The 20,558-nt window shown below is 45.5% G+C and overlaps 2 protein-coding genes across 2 annotated transcripts; one reads left to right on the top strand and one right to left on the bottom strand.

The window, feature by feature from the left end:
- Nucleotides 1-244: 244 nt before the first annotated feature.
- Nucleotides 245-2,411, top strand: LOC139837826 (uncharacterized). Its single transcript, XM_071827118.1, has 5 exons — nucleotides 245-472; nucleotides 616-702; nucleotides 865-1,458; nucleotides 2,104-2,241; nucleotides 2,337-2,411. The coding sequence occupies exons 1-5, from the start codon at nucleotides 245-247 to the stop codon at nucleotides 2,409-2,411; spliced, it is 1,122 nt and encodes a 373-aa protein (XP_071683219.1).
- A 9,568-nt stretch (nucleotides 2,412-11,979) lies between these two features.
- LOC127339174 (uncharacterized) lies at nucleotides 11,980-14,355 on the bottom strand. The gene has a single exon (XM_051365053.1). The coding sequence runs from the start codon at nucleotides 14,353-14,355 to the stop codon at nucleotides 11,980-11,982; it is 2,376 nt and encodes a 791-aa protein (XP_051221013.1).
- Between the last annotated feature and the right edge of the window lie 6,203 nt (nucleotides 14,356-20,558).

A 20,558-nucleotide genomic window follows, 5' to 3' on the forward strand; every position in this document is an offset into this window, starting at 1 on the left:
TGCAAGCAAAACATGTAAGTATTGTCATAAAACAAGCATGGAACATCAGAAATTATGGATACGTTGGAGACGTATCAATAACCTGGAAGAGCAGAGACCCTTGTTTATTACTGAATTTAACTTCAGACAGATAGTGAAGTTACACTTGGATAATTTGTTGCTTATTGAGTGCAATTATTGGAGGAAGAGGTGCACAATCAGATGGGTCAAGGTTGGGGAAGATAATACCAAGTTTTTTCATGCTATGGCCACACAGAGGCACAGAAGAAATGCTATATCCATGCTCACTACTGTAGATGGTAGGCAGGTGTCTGATCATGCAGAGATGGCTGGCTTGTTGTGGTCCAGTTATAAGGAAAGGATGGGTATGTCTGAGGGTATTAGTATGCAATTTGATCTTGCTGCTCTTATTGAAAAAGTTCCTGGTTTGGATGAAATATCTATGCCTTTCTTGCTAGAGGAGATGGAATTGGTAATTAAGCAAATGCCCTCAGATAAGGCACCTGGGCCAGATGGCTTCAATGGCCATTTCTTGAAGAAATGTTGGCCCATAGTTAAGCAGCAGTTCTTTGATGCGGGTGCAGAGAATTCCATGAGGGATCTTTGAATTTGCAGAATATTAATGGGTCCTACATCACTTTGGTTCCAAAGGTGCAATCACCAGAGACAGTGAATGATTTCAGGCCCATCTCCTTGACAAATGTTTGTATCAAATTTCTTACAAAGTTAGTAGCCAACAGGTTTCAACAGAAAATTTTGAAGTGTATTCATAAAAATCAATATGGCTTCATAAAGTCTAGAACAATTCATGATTGTGTGGCATGGACATTTGAGTATTTATATCAATGTCATATTTCCAAAAAGCCTATTGTTATTCTTAAGCTTGATTTTGCTAAAGCTTTTGGTACAATTGAGCATGAGGTGATTTTGCAAGTTATGAAGCATAAAGGCTTTGATGAGAAAACTATTGGATGGGTGAAAAATATTCTTGCATCTGGTACTTCTTCTGTTTTGTTGAATGGAGTGCCTGGTAAGCAGTTTGTCTGCAAGAGGGGTGTCAGGCAAGGGGACCCACTGTCACCTATTCTATATGTGCTTGGTTCTGATTTGTTACAGACAGTGGTTAATAATATGCTTCAAGAGGGGAGAATATCTTTGCCTATAGAGGTTAATGATCCAGATTTCCCAATTGTACAGTATGCTGATGATACTTTGTTAATAATACCTGCTGACTTGGCTCAGATTGTGGCTTTGAAAGATGTGCTTCACAACTTCACTCTCTCTACTGGTTTGAAGATTAATTATCACAAGTCTAGTATGGTGCCCATTAATGTACCAGCTGAGGATATGAAAGTGCTTGCAGAAGCTTTTGGCTGTCAGATTGCATCCCTGCCTTTCACCTATTTAGGTTTGCCTTTGGGGACAACAAAGCCAAAATTAAATGATCTTGCTCCTATTGTAACTCGTTTGGAAAGAAGGTTGACTTCAGTCTCTAGTTTCTTATCACAAGGAGCTAGGCTTCAGTTGGTTGATTCAGCTTTGTCTTCCATGTCCACTTTTTTTCTGTGCTCTTTGGACTTACCACCTGGCATCACCAAGCAATTGGATAGAATTTTAAGGCAATGTCTATGGAGAGATAATATTGACACTCCCAAACAATCCCTGGCTGCTTGGGATATGCTGTGCAAACCAAAGCATAAGGGGGGAGTAGGCATTATCAATTTTCAGAAGCAAAATGAAGCACTTTTGATGAAACATCTGGATAAATTTTTTAATCATGCTGATGTACCTTGGGTGAATTTGATTTGGCAAGCTTATTATGAGGATTCAGTACCTCAATCTGAGAAGCTCTGTGGCTCTTTTTGGTGGAAGGATATTTGCAAGCTTTTGGACAAATTCAGGACAATATCTACTGTGTTGCCTGGTAGGGGGGATACCTTTCTTTTTTGGAGTGATAGTTGGATGTTTGATGGGTCAGTGCAGCCTATAATGCAGAGGTTTCCAAGATTGTATTCATATGTAAAGGAGCCTAATTTAACAGCAAAGCAGGTTTATGACTGCCCAGTATTTGCAGAGCTGTTTCACTTACCACTGTCTGCTCAGGCATATGAAGAGTTTCAACAGGTTGCACAGGTCATGGCAAGTTCTCCTCTATCTGTGGCAGCTGATGTCTGGCAGTATAGTTGGGGTAAAACTTTCACTGCATCTAGATATTATCAGCAACTGTTTGCAGAAGTCACAGTCATTCCAGTGTTCAAATGGATTTGGAAGTCATCCTGCATTATGAAGCATAAGTTCTTTGCCTGGTTACTTCTCAATGATCGTTTGAACACCAGAGATCTGTTGAAAAGAAGGCATTGGAAAGTAACAGAGGATACACATTGTGTGCTTTGCCCATGGAGAAAATATGAAGATAGAATCCATTTGTTTTTCGAATGCAATTATAGTCAGAGGGTTTGGAACTATTTGCAAATTCATTGGCCATCTGGTCAGGAAGTGCAAACAATCTTCTCTTCAGCTAAGACAGGATTTGGTAAACCTTTTTTTATGGAGGTAGTCATCTTAGCATGTTGGAGCATATGGAAGCAAAGGAATGGGAAAATTTTTCAAGGAGAACGGCCTTCGTTTCTGGGATGGAAGAGAAATTTCTTGCATGATGTATCCTTGCTTAAGCATAGGATAAAGAAAAAGTATCATGATTTTTTTGTAGCCTGGATAGGCAGCTTACAGTAGACATAAGATCTTTTGGTTAGTTTGTACAGGTAGGTTTTTTCTCTTTTCCCTCTTCCTTTTGCCTTTTGTACATATGTGCTGAGTTTGGTAATAAATTGCTGTGGGGCTTTTTGCCTCACAGTCTTTCCTTTCAAAAAAAAAATTAAATTATATCGCACTAAATATCAGATAAAATTTCAAACCATACACACTATTTTGAAAAAGGGTACCATTTACTGTGTTTACCTGTAGACAGTTAGTAGGACTACAGCACATAAGCAAATCGAGCGTGATAAGAGAACAAGACAACCTGAGAAGCAGAACATGCATCCATCAGGACATGAAGTATATATAGCTAAATTCATAGTTTCTTCAGACCTATATCAAGAAACACTAAGTAATACACAAAGCTAGATTCATAGCAAGAAGTATATATCATATCAATTATGAACTCTAAAGTAGAATACCTATGGCATGCTTTATCTGACAAACAAAATCAGCTGTAATTCTGAGTATTAGACACAGGGTATGTCCTGGACTCCCAACTCTGTAAGACCAGACAAAAGATGTGACCATATCAGAGACTGAACCACATAAATAGCAAAGGAAGGCAATTCGTGCAGTAAGCAAGAGGATAAAGCTCTCCTCAATGAAAACAAAGAAATAAAATAAGAGACTTTGTATGGGCTAAGAACAAATTGCACAGACGGACCATATTGATCTAGATGAATAGACTAAACATAAAAGAAAAATGATCTAATCTACAGATCTGTGAATAGACAAAACAAGACATAACACAGAATGGCCAGCATGTACAGGATGAGAAACTAGAGGCAACATCATTATTGCAACCAAAACTGAAGAAAAATCAGTAGGAAAAGGCATATGAAAAACCAGTCATGCTGCAAGATTACCTAAGTTGGTTCAACACCACAAGGAAGCCCCGGACAGGTGGCCACTGGGAGCCCCGCCATCGATAACCTCCTAGCATATCACAATTTGGTTGCTGACTTGCATCCACATAACTCTGGATAGCCAGTAAAAGTTCTGATTAAGTTTTCGGCTAGAAGGGGGTAGACTCCGAGGCTGGAGACATGCAGAAAACCAGAGAATGAAAGTAAAGCTTGAGAATAGAGATAACTATTAAAGCCCCATAACAGACATGCTTCATGTGGTTGTATCTCGCGGGAAAGGAAATTAATTTATCAAATACCAGTTTATGGATAAAATCATCATGAAGCTGTGCGTCTGATATACACATTACAATTGCCCTATTTGTCATTGAAAATTATATGTCTTATCTTAGTTCATTCTTGTCAGCATAGACCCATGTAATACAAAAGAATAATACCTAGACATGGTTCAATCTTCTTGATGTTAAAAATGCATGGCTCCTCTGCAATTATTTCAGACGAGAAACACCAAATAGTGGAAACAATAATCCGAGCGAAATGCCATAAAAATGGTGCTCATGATAACCAATAGGAAAGATATATGCTCGTCATCCTATGGGAAAAAAGCAGATCTCAAAATTAAAGAGAACCAATAGTGTAAAGAAACTACCAGCAACAAATTGCATGCAAGAATTTTTTAGTTCGCCATCACTGATCTTTGTTTCGTTAATACCTCCTATCAATCGAATGTTAATGCTCTCTTTTTCTCTGATACATCTCTCCTAAAAATTGAATAGTTCGTAGGAGACCGAAATACACATATCAGTGACCATGTTTAAGTTTTCTTTTCTTATCTAGAGATCATTGAGAAAAAAACCAGACCGAAAAATGATACAATGAAACAAAATATGCAATCAATCATGCAGTTATATCTGTTAGGGAAGGAAATTAAGTTATCAAATGCCAATTTAAAACCTAAGTCTGATATCTATACCTGATTTGTTACTTAATTCACTGAACTATACATGGTCCCCTAAAATCAAAATCTGCTAGTGTCTCCTCCTTGCACACCATCCAATCCATAGGGGAGAGAAGAACACTGGCGGAGCTGAAAATTATCTGCCATGTATTTCATAGGCTAATATATCCCACATGTGTAGGGGGAAACAAATTGTTTACTAATAAGAAAAGGATACAGGCAAGCACACAATAAGCATCTGAGAAGGCCCAGATGCATTGCATCTTATATAGATTACAGAAGAGTTAATTAACTGAATAAATCATGTTAGCCCATATAGACCAAAAGAGAAATTGAAGAATATATTGATTTGGTGCTCATAGGCATAACAACAAACACATGGTAGGCACCCAAAATCACAAACCAAAGCACCTATTATTTTTTCGACTTCCTGAGCCAAGAAGCAATGATGCCTTTGATCTGTTGAACAATGGGAGAATCTAAAACATGTAAACAAGGGTTGCCAAGGAGAAGATTGACCTGCAAGTTGGAGTGAAGGCCCTAGGGATGTCGGATGCAGCCGGCCAGGAAGTTGGGAGGAGCATGGGAGAGGGAGCTCTCCGGGTGGTGGAGCATGATGGAATCTGTCCCAGCGGGCAAACCAAGAAGAAAATTTTCTAAATAGATAAATGGTGAGAAATCAAGCTAGCAGAGAGAGATGGGGAATGACGCAACTTACCTGCAGATCGATGTAGACGACAAGAAGGTGGCTGGCAGCTCGATTGATCCGGTCGGACTAACAACACAAGTATGACGAGGCCGCTGTGCTCGCAGTGGAGGCACCATACCACCGCCACACTCGGGATCTGGGTCGGGGTAGAGGACGCCGCCTCCTCCCACTAGACAGCACCACGAACAACGCCTCCTACTCGACCACCCTGTGCGGCCCCCTCCAAGGCCACACAACGTCCCATTTGCGAGCCCGATCTAGAGTGACGGGCAGAGGATGCATGAGAAAAAGGTAGGGATGGAGGAGGTGGAGCCTAGCCGGCACCTCCTCAGCCATGGCTCCCTTCCCTTCGCCTCTCCCTGTTTGGTGCCCTCCCTTTGCCTCTCCATGTACCATCCATGGAGGAGACCATCAAATAGGGGGGCGGAGAAGGGGCCGCTTCTCCCTGTTTGGTGCCCTCAGTTCGCCTCTCCTTGTAACATCCATGGAGACCAGCAAATAGGAGGCGGAGGAGCAGGGGCCGGAATCTGAGGGGATTGGGGAGAGGGTGACATGGGGATTGGGGGAGAGACGAGGACGAGAACGAGGGGATTGGGGAGAGAGGCCGTGCGCGGGGCTCGGGTAGAGGCGGCTAGGGTTTCTCTGTGTGGATGGTTCTTTTATATCACAGTGGAACAAAATGAGCGGCCGAGATCCGCTCTGAGGAGAGATCTGACGGCCAGAACCTCAAAGCGCTGTGAGGCCCCCTATGGGGGGCATCAATTATACCTTTAGATGGGATTCAGAGTTGAGTTTCCTCAAACCTGCACTGCTTCCAAAATTTATAAAGGTTCATTTCTACATCCTTATGAGTAAGCAGTCAGTTCACATCTTCTATCCCCTCACAAAGCTGCAATTACTTTTCTGCTTTGCCCATATCTGTTCGGGTATTGTTAGATTCACCACAATTTTGTTGTTTCAATCAGTTATTTGAACATGTTTTTTCACTTGGTGATTATATTATCAGCTATTCGAACATGTTGTTTCTCTCTGGACATATTCTACGGCTCGGGTGTTTGTATCCATCTAAAGAAGGCCACCCTGGTTGGCTGATTCTGACCAGGGTCTGGGCAGACTGCGTTGTCGGCCAAAACTCCCGTGTTCCTGGACTACGCCGATGCCGCGACTATGCAACCCACATGCCTCACTTAGATAAAACTGATTTTTCTTGCGAGGCTGTGTAGATCACCAGATGGGGAAGCATCTTGCCAGTGATGGCGCCCGCCAACACATTACAATGGCATCAAGAAAAGGTACAGTATTTTCTTGATACTTGATTTCTGTTGCATCCACTTTCCTCATTTTATTCTATTTTGCCTCGAGTGGACTAATTAAGCTTGTGGTACTCTAGGGTTTTCTTGGTATTGAAGTTGAGGCAATTCGAAGAATCCTCTTCGTTGTTTATCTTTTAGTTGTCAGGTTTTATTGTATAGCGTTGTTCTTGGCAGGGAGGCAACCACCGACAGCTTTCCTCCTAAATGGTTCTTTAGTTTCCCTCTTGTGGTATAGACACTAGGATCTCACAGTAGAAATCTACTGATGGTAAAGAGATTCAGTCACTATTTATTTACAGTTTATCTTATTTCCTGTTTGCACACTGATTTATTGGATTGTTTGTACAAATGAGATCAAATACCTTTTACTTTGCTTTCAATCGTTGGTGCGGGAACCTAATCCAAGAAATTCTTCATTTGTTACGTAACTCATGGCCACTCTTAGATTAAAAATTTCAATTTATAGGCAATCAAAATACTTCTCGGGAAAATCTCTTTTTCAAATTTCATATTTTATGTTCTCTTAATTGTTTCCCTGCCTGGGATTAAATTCTTCTATGAGATGGTTTTGAAGTGATTAGGTCGCAGGTAGAATGTCACAAGGAAAGTATAGGCTCTTATGATGATGCATCAGTCGGGTTCACCTGAGGTGTGTGGCAGTACTAGTGCCAGCCTCACAAGTGTTGCTGTGCACGCATGTTGTGGTATTAGTGATATCCAACGTTTGTTTTTAAGTTGGCACACCTCAATTCCTATGTGAGCTTACCTTATAGTCTATAACATTAATGAGTCTGGGGAATTCGGGTTTTTTCGAAGAATTCTAATTCTTAAATTGAGAGCTTTTATTTCCTCCTTTTCTAACTACTAACACAAGTTTAAATTCCATGGTTGTTTATGTACAGTGCTTCAACTTGAAATTCTGATTTCACGCACCCAACAGGCAGCAAGGAATAAAAGAAGGCAGGATCTTCAAATTACCGTTTCTTATTATGGAAAGAGCTTTATCCTGCTAAAGTAGTTCAATTGTTCATGTATGTAGTTCTAAATAATGTGTATGTATAATTTGTACCATGCATCACAGCTTATTCTTTAGTTTGGTAGTTGATTACACAAGGCTTCTGCAGGTCTGTTTAGTATGCTAATCTGTTGAGGATACTCTATCCAATTATTTCCTTGGGTAGTACTTCCGCGACTCCATTTATGTTTTTTGGTGAACATATTGCTTAAACATTATTTTGTAGTGCTAACAGTCTAGGAAATGCATGCTTCTTTGTATAAAGAAGATCCCCTCTAAGAAAATGCATCTGTATAAAAAATTATGATTTGCAATATGAATGTGACCTTGTGTTTTATTGCCTTCACACATTAAGAAATATAAGCATTGCAGATATTTCAGGATCCCAGGTACGTAACTGATTGGATCTATCAGGAACTACATGATCAGCTTGTTTTGTGGTTATTCCATTTATAGTTATGTTATGTTTTAAAATGGGATTTGATTTGGAGCTACATGAAAGAACATAGGGACAATGTGGGGCGATAATGCAGTCAAGAGCAAAGTACGGAGTGCATGTTGAATGCTATTTTCTTATCTTTTTTTTGCTTACATGTTTTCGTGGTATGAGGCACCTTGAAGTTGTTCCTAGAGACTTAGGAGTTTACTCATCTCCAAAATGAAAACAAGGGGTAGGCCTAAGCATGTGTCCCATAATTTTACTCTGTTGTACGCATTTAAAGAGACAAGTAGATATGAGCTTTAAGAAGATCAAGGTCTCCGTAATGTTAGTGTGTATTGTAGTTCTTTGTGTATGATGTATGAAAACCAACGAGAAGCAAGCTCATGGGTTGCTCATCTGTTACTCTACTCATACCAACTTAGAGGCCATTTTGTTCTTAGCGCTATTCTGGACAATTTTAGCACTATATTTACTTCCAGCTGGCGATTTTTACTCTTGATCCTGAATTCCAAAATAAACCAGGTTTGATGTTTTTATTACAGATCCAGGTGCTGGGTTTTGATAGTTGTGTTGCATTAGTAGTTTCTATATGGAGTAGAGCCATCTCAATATGTTATTTTCACTATTTCAGTTAGCAGATGGGTCCTGGAAGCTTCAGTGAATCTTTTATGTTTTTCTATGAAGTGCAATTGAATATTTTTTTGTGTAAAAAGTCGCAATTGGAGTAAGACTTTATAATCAGTATTTTCAGACATTTACCATAACCATACTCCATCAACTATTTCGGCGAAGAACTAGACAACATTTGTTAGTTAGTGATGTTTTCCTTTGAACATTGCCAGGTGAAATTGATATATCAATAGCTGGGTGGACTACTGTTTGGACGTATGAAATGCTAGACCAAATGCTTACTTTCCTCTAACGCTTGCCATTGTTCACACAGAAAACTAAGATGATTTAATCTCCATCATTCACCCATAAAGTCGATCAGGATAGCTAATCCGAAAAATCACATGCAACAACACAGAACAAGTAAAAAGTTCAAACAAAGCTAAAACATTTAGATACTAAATGCATCGCATCATCCACACCATGGGACAACGCATGCGCCAACGCCTTGCAGACGGCAAGGCGAAGCTCGCATGTTTGTCTAGTACTAGTAGAATTGGGAATAGATAGCTTTGTGATGCTTCTTATTTTTTTTGGTTGATACATGTCTCAGCCTTATCAAATCCTTAGAGCATCTCCAGTCACGTCCCCTAAATCGTCCCCCAAACCGATTTGGGGCGCGCCGGATAAAAAAATGCTTCTGCATCTCCCAAAGCCGATTTTTGTCCGGCGCGACCCGATACGGTGTCCGGCGGCCCGATCCCGTCCCCGTCCCACAGGGGACGCACCGGGCACGCCGGATACAACGAAAAGCGAGGCGAAGCGACGCCGGCCTGATGCGTCAGCGGCACAGGGAAAATTCGTCTCCCACTCCCGCCAAATCCCGCCCCTCCCGCCACATCGCGCCTATCCCGCCGCGCATTTCTGGCCTCCCAACACATATCCCGCCGCCGATTCATTTCTCCTATCCCGCCGATTTGTTTCTCCCTTCCGCCGTCCACCCGCCGCCGCTACCCTCTCCCATGGCACCGCCGACAGCCCCAAAAAAGATTGTCAAGAAAGCGGCCAAGAAGCCGCCGGGCAATGAGACGAAAGGGGCGAAAGCGCCGTTCGCGAAGTCGCGGAAGGCGCCGGCTCCGAAGAAGAAACCGGAAGGATGGACCGATGATCAATGGTAGCAAGATTGTCTGCGCCGGAAGATGGCGACGGTGGAGCGAAAATGACGGAGGGAGGCGGAGCAGGAGAAGAAGGCTCTGGCGGCGCGCCAGTACCAGCACATAATGGCCGGGTGTATCGCCGCCACCAACGCGAGCCCATGGAGTACGTCCTTGCCGGTGTACGTTCCGGAAGTGACCTCTCCGTCGACATCCGCCTTCTACAACGACGGCCGCTCGCCACTCCCAGGTGCGTGACGCCTAACTTGTCGCCCCATTACCAGGATGCGCTGCCGCATGGCGGCTTCAACCCCAACAACATCTTCTACTCCCCTGCGTACGAGCAAGCGCCTCAGCGCGAGCCAGGACCCGGTCCGGACGGCGCCCCGTTCACTGGCCGCAGGGGGCCGCTCGAATTCGACGGCGCCGGTGCTGAGGAGGAGGAGGACGGGGGTGAGGACGAGGACGAGGACAAGGAGGAAGTGGAGGGGGTGGAGGACGACGACGAGGACGAGGACGAAGAGGGCGGCAAGGAAGAGGACGAGGAGGCCGCCACTGACGATGATCTCGTGGTGGTAGACGCGGATGGCGTGAGGACTAGGAAGAAGAAGAAGAAGAAGAAGAAGAAGAAGAAGGCGTCGGGCACACGATACCCCAAGTGGACGGTTTTGGAGGATCTATGTCTGTGCGAGTCGTGGGCGACAGTGAGCCATGACTCCATCATCGGCGCCAACCAAAAATACGGGAAATATTGGGCGAGGATCAAGGCCGAGTTCAATGAGCGCAAGCTCATCAACAACGACTACAACAAAGGGACAATGAAGAGGAGCCAAAAGGCAATGTCGACGCGATGGGCCATCACTCAGGCGTCGGTGAACTCCTTCCATGGGTACCATCACGACTTAGTGACCAGAGACGACAGCGGCGCCGACGTCTCCCAACTGGTACGACTCTTTCTTACATAATCTGTAGCGCCTACATTGTGTTCGATGAAATGATTCCGCTTCCTTTGGTTAGTTTGACAGGACCATGGATATGTATCGGAAGAACTCGGAAGGTCACAAGTCTTTCACGCTGACGCATTGCTATAGCAAGCTCAAAATGAACCACAAATGGCAGTTGACGCGCATGTCGTTATCCAAGGGGAAGGACACCATTGATTTGGACGCGCCGCTGGCAACGTCGGCAGGACGTTCTACTGGCAACAAGGCTGCCAAGGCCGCCTTGGTCGACGTTGCGTCGTCTGAGAAGACGAAGGCGTCGATCACGAAATGCCTCACCGACGTCTCCTCGTCCTTTCTCTCCCGCGACAAAAAGGCCGACGAAATATGGACGGAGCTGCTCAAGAGGCAAGAGGAGAAGTTTGAGCTCAAGAAACGCAGGGACGATATGTCCCTGCTGAGAGCGTTGATAGAGGGAATGTCTCCCCGGATGCGGGCGGTGCACACCTTCTTCAAAGGCCAGATCCTCGACGACATCGAAGTCAAAATGGCGGCAGCCGATGCGGCGGCCCAGTCAGCGGCAGCGGCAGCAACCGCGGAGCAAGAGCCGGCAGAGGCGTCTTCTACTGCTACACCTGCATCGGCCTCTGCCTCTGCGTCGGCGACGGAGCAGACGGAGCATGCACAGCACCGGGCAGATTGCGACGAGGTGATCGTTATCGATGGGCCTACGTCGACTCAGGATACGTCGCCGTCGGCCAACTCCTTCTTCTAATTTAGCATGCACCACCGGTCTGTAATATGATCGCGCGCCCAGTACTTTGATCACCGCTGCTCTAATCGTGATGATTTGGCGGGAACAATCTCTTTTGATTGCAAACTATTTGAATTTCTGATTGGGGGCTGCGTTTGGGGGGACGCGGCTGGGGAGCGACGTCCCCCAAACGCGGCACGAACAAAACACGTCCCCCAAACGTTCGATCCGGCGACGGTTTGGGGGACGCGATTGGAGATGCTCTTAAATGTAAACTCTGAATAACTCATACCTTGAAATAAATGAAGCAGCCTTGTGCATCTACTAATGTAGAGGCTGAGGCTACACTACCCATTTCGAAAAAAAAACAATGCAGTATGGTACCATGTTGCAGAGGACCTTGAATCAGCATAGCATGTGGCACAAGGAGGAAATACAGACACAAGCCAACACCGGCATTACACATTATCTTCAGGGGCTTGCTTCTGGTCACGTTTCAGAATACCTGCGTGAGTGAGCAGAGCCCAGACGTGAGTGAGAAATTCCCCACCTTGGGCAAGGCGTTCCATGTGCAGCTTGATATTGTCAGATGGCGCAATGTAGATGATGGTCTCGGCCCAGAATTCTGCCATCACCTTCCAGCGGAGAACTTCATCTTCTATCTTCTCCAGGTCCCTCCCAAGCTTCAAGCCTTCGATGAACATGTTATCTTGGGAGTTGGTGGCAGTTGATTCGTCGACAGTGGAATTCTGCATATTGTTCCTGATGCAGTCATCTTGGGTGTTTTCATCAATGGTGGTATCCTGCATCATGCAGCCGCCATAGTCGCGGATAATGGTATCTTCCTGGTTGCTATTTTTTGGATCATCAATGGCCCTGAGCAATAAATCCCTACTTGGCTTCTGCGCACGTAGCACCCTTCTTGATTGCTCTTTTAACTTATCAAAGACCATATGTGTATCTATGGAGTTTCCAGGAAGGAAATCTGGGATACTGGACATCAAGTATGCACAATACCTAGATAATGTGGTCGCAACTTGATTGTAGTAATCTATCTGCATCAGTTCTTCCCCCTCTGATGCCTTACTGTGAGATCCAATATTGCAGTAATCAGTTGCAACATGCCAAATAGCTATTATTTTTGCTTGGCTCGGCATCTTTAATGCCCAGGAGAACTCTCCAAGGACACCATTACGCTGCAATGCTGCTTCTCCATTGGTTAGAGGTACACCAATGCTAGATTTCTTCAAGCAAGAAAGTATCTCGCTTTTCACAGAATCAGGAACGAGGACGAAGAATTTCTTGGAGAATACCATTGAAAGTACGCAGCTTGTCATGTAGCTAATAAAATGAAGAAAAGCCATGATGAGGAGGTTGTCAAACCAGCGGATGTTCAAAGGCCCCGTAAAGGGCATATCGAAATGACGGCAGTCATGAATTACAGATGACTGCCCCATCTTATTTTGCCAATACCCAAAAAAATTAAGCCTTTGAAGGAATTTGCCATTGTTATACCGGGCTCTCAAATGTCTGAATAAGTTTAATCTTCTAAGAAACCAAATAACAGATGTGGTGAAATCCCAGGAACCTCTTCTGGTATAACTGCAAGCAAGTGAAACGGTAGCCCAATCTGACATCAGATAAAGTATGACCTGCAGTACTTCAACTAGAAAGAGAGTTCCGAAAACCATGACTGTGATAGTAATATCAACAGGTCTTGTGCCAACTTCAATTATAGGGTCAAGTGTCTTCACTATAGGAGAATTTCGAAGCAGAACTGCTCCGCAGATGCATATGGAAATTGATTTGAGAACAACCAAAACAAGATAAGGACCCTCCATTTGAAACAGAGCTGCATACTTTGTGAAGAAAAAATCATAGAGAAAACCCAATTCCACCTCGATGATATGAAATACTCTTGTGTAGTTGTTGACTTCACCCTCTGCGGACGACAGCAAACCCTCAAAGATAAACTTGCGTGTTTCGGGAAGGGCAGCTTCAGCACACTCCATCCCAAAGAACCGGCGCTTTAGCAAGTTAGACAGAGCAAACGAAAGGCAAACATCTTTCAATTGCGAGACAGCTATACTTGTGTTGAGCAGCCCATCATTAAATTCCGTGTCCCAGATTGTGTCGATGGTGATGATACCATCTTTGATGTAGTGATGCTCATGGTGTTGAACTCGCCAGCGGACAAGGTATTTGTATCCCTTCATTGTAATTGGGTCAAAAGAATCTTGATCACCTCTTTCGTCAACCTGGTCACTCACATAGTCGGCTACTAATTTGCTGGGATAAGAGCGCGTGACCATCCAGCCAGCAAATGCTTTGACCACATTGGTAAACATTAGCACAGCAAACAGGCTACCTGCTGCAATCTGAATAGGTTGTGCTTTTTTTTCTTTCATTTCTAGGTTGAATTCTAGGTTGAATGAAAGTGTGTGAGCAACAAGCAGCCGTTCTATAGCAACTGCGTAGACAATATACTGAAGCAGCTGAAAGAGGTACCGCTTCCACTGCTTGTTATCTTCCAGATCATACGCTGTCATGGAGTCAGCACATCCGGCGGCCCACAAGAGAATAATAGCCCAGACAAAGTACAACCCATTCTTTGCCGGCGAGGACACCATCTGACCGAGGTTGTAGGCAATAAGAGGGAAGGGGAGCGTGTAAGCAAGCCACAATGTACCTTGGATGAACCAGTGGCCCGACCGCCGGCGTAAGGGTCCGAGGATGAGCTGCAAAAAAAGCAGTCCTACTGCCACAGCCACCAAGGCTTCTATCTCAATGACTGTCCTCCGCGCGTTGGTGATGTATGGGGACAAGGCCTCCATCGCCCTTGTCATGTTAATTGCACCATTTTGGTTTGCAGGATCCATCAAGAACTGCCACTCTTCTGTCGTCTCTCTTGCTGGGGATGTACTGGATCTTGGTTTCAGAGCGGAAAGGCCTTCCCGTGGTGTGGATTATTTTCTGCCTGATGCTTCCTACTTAACACCCTTCAAATTATATTATAGTGCTTCAGTGCACCCCCCTCGCCAACCTTATGAAGGTTAGTATGGTCTTTCACTATTAATTAGTAATTATCCTAATTTAATTAGGCCAGCCCGCCCATATCCAGAATCCAGATCCAAACCCGCCGTATATCCAATCGTGATGCTGATCTGTCCTATACTAATTGCCTACTATTATATGATGCACTATTTCCTCCGTGCTGTCACTTCCATGCGAGTCCTCGTTGCCATGGATTGCCTATAGGCAGGTAGCTTCATCACGCGCCGGACCTTCTCTCACGCGCTCACCAAGGAGAGCACCAATGCCATCGGAGCCCACCCAGATCATGGAGCAGGCCAACCATCAAATGTCTACTTACAAGCTGACGCGGAAATAGATCAGGAGCACGCACCTTTCAGGACCTTTAACACAAGATCATGCAAAGGAGCAGCACTGCAAATACGCCGATCTGCAACACCTACACAGCAGCTGCCGGCGGCCAGGGGCCAGGGCATACCTCTTCACGGTGCTAGAAAACATCGGTAACTGTCAGCAATGGATCTGTACATATTTAATCAGGTCATACGGATTTCTACAGGCCTATATACAAGTTAATAATTGTTAATGACAAGGTAATTATTACTCAATGACGATCATACCCTTAATTATAAAGATGTACCAAGCTATCCCAGCAATTGATGTTGTTAAGTTTAGAGAGGGAGGGTGCACTAGAGCAAAAGTGTTACATTATAACGAAAAAGGCAGCTCTTTCGAGAGTTCACCCGTCAAGTCCTTAGCGTGCATGTGTTACGTACCGAAAATGTTCGGTTATGTTTTTTAACCGGGGACAACGTCAAGCTCGCTAATGGCGTTTTACGTCCCGGACTGCCGCCGGCGATTAACTGTTCCCGCGCGACGATGTTCGTCCCCGCTGCCTAATACATTGGCAAGTTTCGCCGGTGTTTCGCGCGCGCGAGAAACGACCTTCGCGCGAACGCCGTTTCCCGCCCCGCCGTGGCTATATATGGTGGACACCGGCGGGGACGACGGGCACACCTCAAGCTAATCCATCCATGACCGGGCAGAACCTTAGTTGGGGACGCCCAGCGCCGTCAGGCTTGGGTGGCAGAGGAGGAAGCCCACAGCTATGTGATGGCCATGGCTCGGGGGTTAATGTGCTCCGACCTGGACTCGCTCCAGCGTAGCGGCCCTTCTCCCGCGCGGGTCGAGCGGAAGAATCGGGAGCTGGAGGCCGCCATCGCCGCCAAGGACAAAGCGGTGGCGGAGGCGGCTAGGGACAGGGGCCGCTTCATCGCCGACGTGGCAGCCATCCAGGCGGCGACCCAAGCGAACGAGGACGCGGAGGCGGCCCAGGCGAACGAGGACGCAGCGGCGGTCCAGGCGGCGGCGGAGGAGGAGGCAGCCCAGGCGGCGGCGGTGGCGGCGGCTACCCAGGTGGCGTTCGCCCGGGCGGAGGCCCTGTGGGACAGCTCCCTGGCTGAGGCCCTCGAACGGCGCAGGCGACAGGACGAGATGTCCGTTCGCCGGCGTGCGCCGCGCGCGTGCGCGAAGTGTTCCCGCTTCAACGACGGCGCCAACCCTTCCGGCGGCCAGTAGTAGGCCGCGCGACTGCGAGTAACCAAGGCCGGTGTAGGCCGCGCGACGGCGAGTAGGTACGGCCGTCGTAGTTTTAGGTTAACTCGACTAACCATCTCTGTAAAGATGGTCCTTTTGGCCAATCAATAGTAATGAAAAAATCTTTTGCTTACCTTCTCACTGCCAATCGGGCCCGGATGCACCCAACGCGGATAGTTTCCGCGACCACCGAGCATCCGCGGAGACGCAAACCTGACGCATATTTGAGCCAGGTTTGCGTCCCCGGACGACCCGGTAACTATGCGTCACGCAGCTGGAGGTGGTGCTAGACATATTTCCGGTCAGGACGGACATAAATTGCGTCGCGCCGCTGGAGATGCCCTGAAGAACGATAAAGTTTTGCAAACTCTTCTCCATTTCTATATTGTCTTGCTGGTTACAGCCAATTTGATACTTGTCACCGTTTTGGTATATCTGGCGCAACAAGCCAACAATGATGTTCTCTTAGGAGACTTCCTTTCTCTAGTCAAAGAATACTACGTACGTACGCTGCTCTGGGCGGCAGATGCTCGGCGCCTGTCACTATTGCGAACTAGGGGACAAGTTAAGTACTGTACTATCGGCGTTAACTATTTTTAAAGATGGAGAGATATTTTATTGATGTGTCATCAAGAAAAGACAACAATTATTCCTCTGCCGTCGCAGAATATTTTATTCTTTTCCAAATAATGTTGCTTCAGCCCGTCATTGATTGATGCAGGCGGCTTTACTTATTTTATTATTAATGTTTGAGTCTAACAAAAACTACATCATGAGTCACCTAACGTTGAAACGTGAATCATCCATCTGAAAAAGAACGAAAACATGTAGGGACACTAAATTAACATATTCACTGACAGAAAAAAGGGTTTTAGTTCCGGTTGGTAACGGGTTTTAGTTCTGGTTGCGCAACCGATACTAAAGCCCCCTCCCCTCCCTCTTTAGTCGTGGTTGCTTACGAACCGCAACTAAAGACCCATCCGCATGGGCAGCAGGCGCTCGCCGGGGCGGCTAACCGGGACTAAAGGTCTCCGCAGGTTTAGAGTTTTTACCTTCCTAAATCTATTTTCTTTTTGTTATGTTTCATTTCTTTTATATTTTATTTTGTGTTTTATTTTAATTTTAAAGACGTTTCAGTACACATATTCTACGCTACTATATACACGTTACACGTTGACGCATATGAATATATAATTTCAAACAAGAACAATTTAAGAGGAATATATAATATTTAGTCTTGGGTGACCATATACAAGAACAACTTCAAACAAGTTTCCATATACAATTTATCAAATTAGAAGTTCTTCTTCCTCGTAATAGTGTTCTCATTTAGGATGGAGGACTTCCATCATCAAAAATCCTGCCAATTCCTCTTGAATTGGTCGGAAGCGAGCTTCTGGATTAAGCTTCTTCCGCATGTCATTCCTCCACATGTTGATATCCTCAGGCCTCCACTCAAAGGTGAATCGCCAGATAAACTGACACACATAGTATCCACATAGATTGGTCCCCGGTGGCTAAATATCCACATTAACTATCCTTGAAAATGTTATCTCATCTTTGAATTCACCGGTTATTTTATGTTTGAACCGTTTCCAAACCCTACAGGGCAAAGAAATTAAATGAACAATGGAGTTATTAGTTACTTGATATAAGGAAACGAACGAAATAGGCCGATATAGTGCGCAAATGATTGAAAATAATTACTTTTACATCATTGCTCTTATACCGGACCAATGTTTGAGTCCATATTCAGAGAGACCATGACGAGAACTCTGGATTTGTTAAATTCAATTGTTAGTAGAATCTAGTGGAACCTGCGGACACGTTACACGCACAGTCATGCATAAGTCATCGATTGAACATAACATGCATGGAGTAAATAAAAGAGAATGTGCACAAGACGGAAACACTCACCCAAAATGGTAAGGAAATAGAATTGGACTTTTGAGTTCCTGCTTTGTAAGAAACCGATACAAGTCTTTCTCCACGTCTTGGTGTTATCTTTCTAACACATATCCATTAATGATATGTGGGTCAATGAATCCAACATCAAGGATGTTCTTTCTTTTGCATTATCCAAGCTTCATTCTACATAATAGCGTACACAAGAATATAGTTAGCACAATATAGTGCAGGCAATGATAGCGTACAGAAGAAATAAATCACTTACAGAATGTCGCAATTCAGGATAGATTTGTCGAGCTCGCGCAGATTGAACAACTGGAACAATTCACTCGTATGAACTTCTACATGGTATTTGTTTGAAGTGATGCTCCTCTCTAACTTCCGCATAAATATATTCTTTGCCGGCCTTATTTTTTATGAAATCCTTGTACCAGCGTAGCAGACTTCGCATATGTGTTGGTAGACTCTTTTTCTGCGCGGGCTCGATGAGAGGCCCATTCTGCACATATGTAAATGCTACCTCACTTATTGGCGCATCTTCAAGGCCTAACAATGCACGGAGAGTCATATCTAACTCGGTCGCTCTTTCTTTGGCCGTCGTTACAGTCATTCCATATGCTCCAGCAACTGCTATGATAGCGGGGTCCAATAGTTCCATGTCCTTATCCATATCGGCTCTGAAGGACGACGCCGTCGTATGGGAAGGACCGGCTTCCACTATGAGCGGGGGGGGGGGGGGGGGGGTGGTTTGTTTTCTTTGTTCCCCGAGCTGGGAAACTTGTTTCCCGCATTTTGTACTTGCTTCTTTCTTCTCCTCCAAGGCTTTCTTCTCCTCCGAGGCTTTCTTGTCCAATAATTCTATTTGCCTACGAAATTCATGTCCATAGTCATCTTGCAGCGAGATTTGGGACGGTGTCGTAAAAAAAAATTTGCCCACTTCTTTAGCTTCTCAGTAAATACTGGCTTCGGTTCGGGCTCTTTTTTCTCCTTTATATTCGCCTTCCATTTCTCATGGTGAGCAGCCGCGGCCACGTTGTTTTCCTCGACACTAAGTTCCCAAGGTCTCGGGAGGAGAGGCTTAAGTGATGGCATTGGTACCTATGTGGTCTTAAGTACATAAGGGTCCGGGTTAATAGTCCAGGAGGGGGTTGCCTTGCTGTCCGCCAGCTTCTGCTTCTTCGCCGGAGGTGGATTGGGGGCGGCGTGCCCGCCAGAGGCGGACTGGAGGGCGGCGGCTGCTTACCCGCCGGAGGTGGATTGGGGGGCGGCGTCGGCTGACGTGATGGGGGTGTAGGTGAACCACCACCACCACCGGAGGGGGGTGGACTTGTTGGCCTTGGCGCCCCGCCTGGAAACACTATGTACTTCTTTTTCCATAGAATGAACTGGCGCTTGAAATCTCCAAGTCTTTTCTCCCCTTCGGGTGTAGCATAGTCAATCTCTAGGTCCTCACACCCTTGGACTATGTCTTCCACCGTTACACGAGCATGGTCATCTTCAATGGGGGGTTTTTGTGGTGGAGTGCTCCAGGTATACAAGGTAAAGCACTGCCGATCGCTACCTTCATGAAAATGTTCCCCATTGGATAATGCAGATCACATTCTTTCATCTCCTTTACATCATCCACGGGGTAGTGAGGCTCCGGTGCACAAATCTCGATCGTTGGTGCATTAGCACCAGCCAGGGTGAAGGGTGCATTAGCACCATCCGGGACCTCCGTGGAAGCCACGCTGCTTCTCTGCTGCTGGATTCCGACATCCGCTGCACGATCTTCATGCGGCTCTGCCGATCTTTCTTTTACTAGTTCATGCACAATCTTCTTCACCTCATAGAGTTCCGATGCCAACTTCCCCACAAGATCTGCATCCGATCCGTCTTTCAGTTACGGCTTCTATAACTGTACGGGTCATTGTCCTCGGGAAACCCTACTTTCCACGGAATGGCGCCTTTGCCTCGTACACGTCCTGGGTGTTCACAATTCCCGAGGGCTAATGTGAGCGCGTCGTTCTCTCTGTTGAACTTTATCTTCCCCTCTTGAGCTTGGGCCATTGCGTCAATAAGGGCTTGGGTGGGAGTAAACACTTTCTTCCGGTGAACACACCTCCCTGTCTCGGGGTCTAGCGATCCCCCGTGCCCGTACCACCAGCTTTTGGCCCTTGGGTCACATCCCTCTGTACCTAGAGGGATTCGTCACGCCCTCAGGTCGTTCTCCATCTTCTCCCACTTAGGCTTCGAAAGGCGGTATCCTCCTGGCCCCATAATATGATTGTACGTTTTCTTAGCCGCATTTTCCTTATTTTTTCTGATATGGCCTTGAAATGCTCCGATTTATTTTGCCTCACAAATTCGGACAATCATCTTTCAGCTTCTCATATTGTCCATTGAAATCCGGAGTCTTGTTCTGGTTGACATAATCACGGGCTAAATATTCTTGAAGTTCTCGAATGCTTCGGCCATCTTCTGAAGAGCGAACTCTTTGACTAGCCTCCTCCTTTCACGT

This window comes from Lolium perenne, chromosome 3 (assembly GCF_019359855.2).
Source record: "Lolium perenne isolate Kyuss_39 chromosome 3, Kyuss_2.0, whole genome shotgun sequence".
NCBI lineage: Eukaryota > Viridiplantae > Streptophyta > Magnoliopsida > Poales > Poaceae > Lolium > Lolium perenne.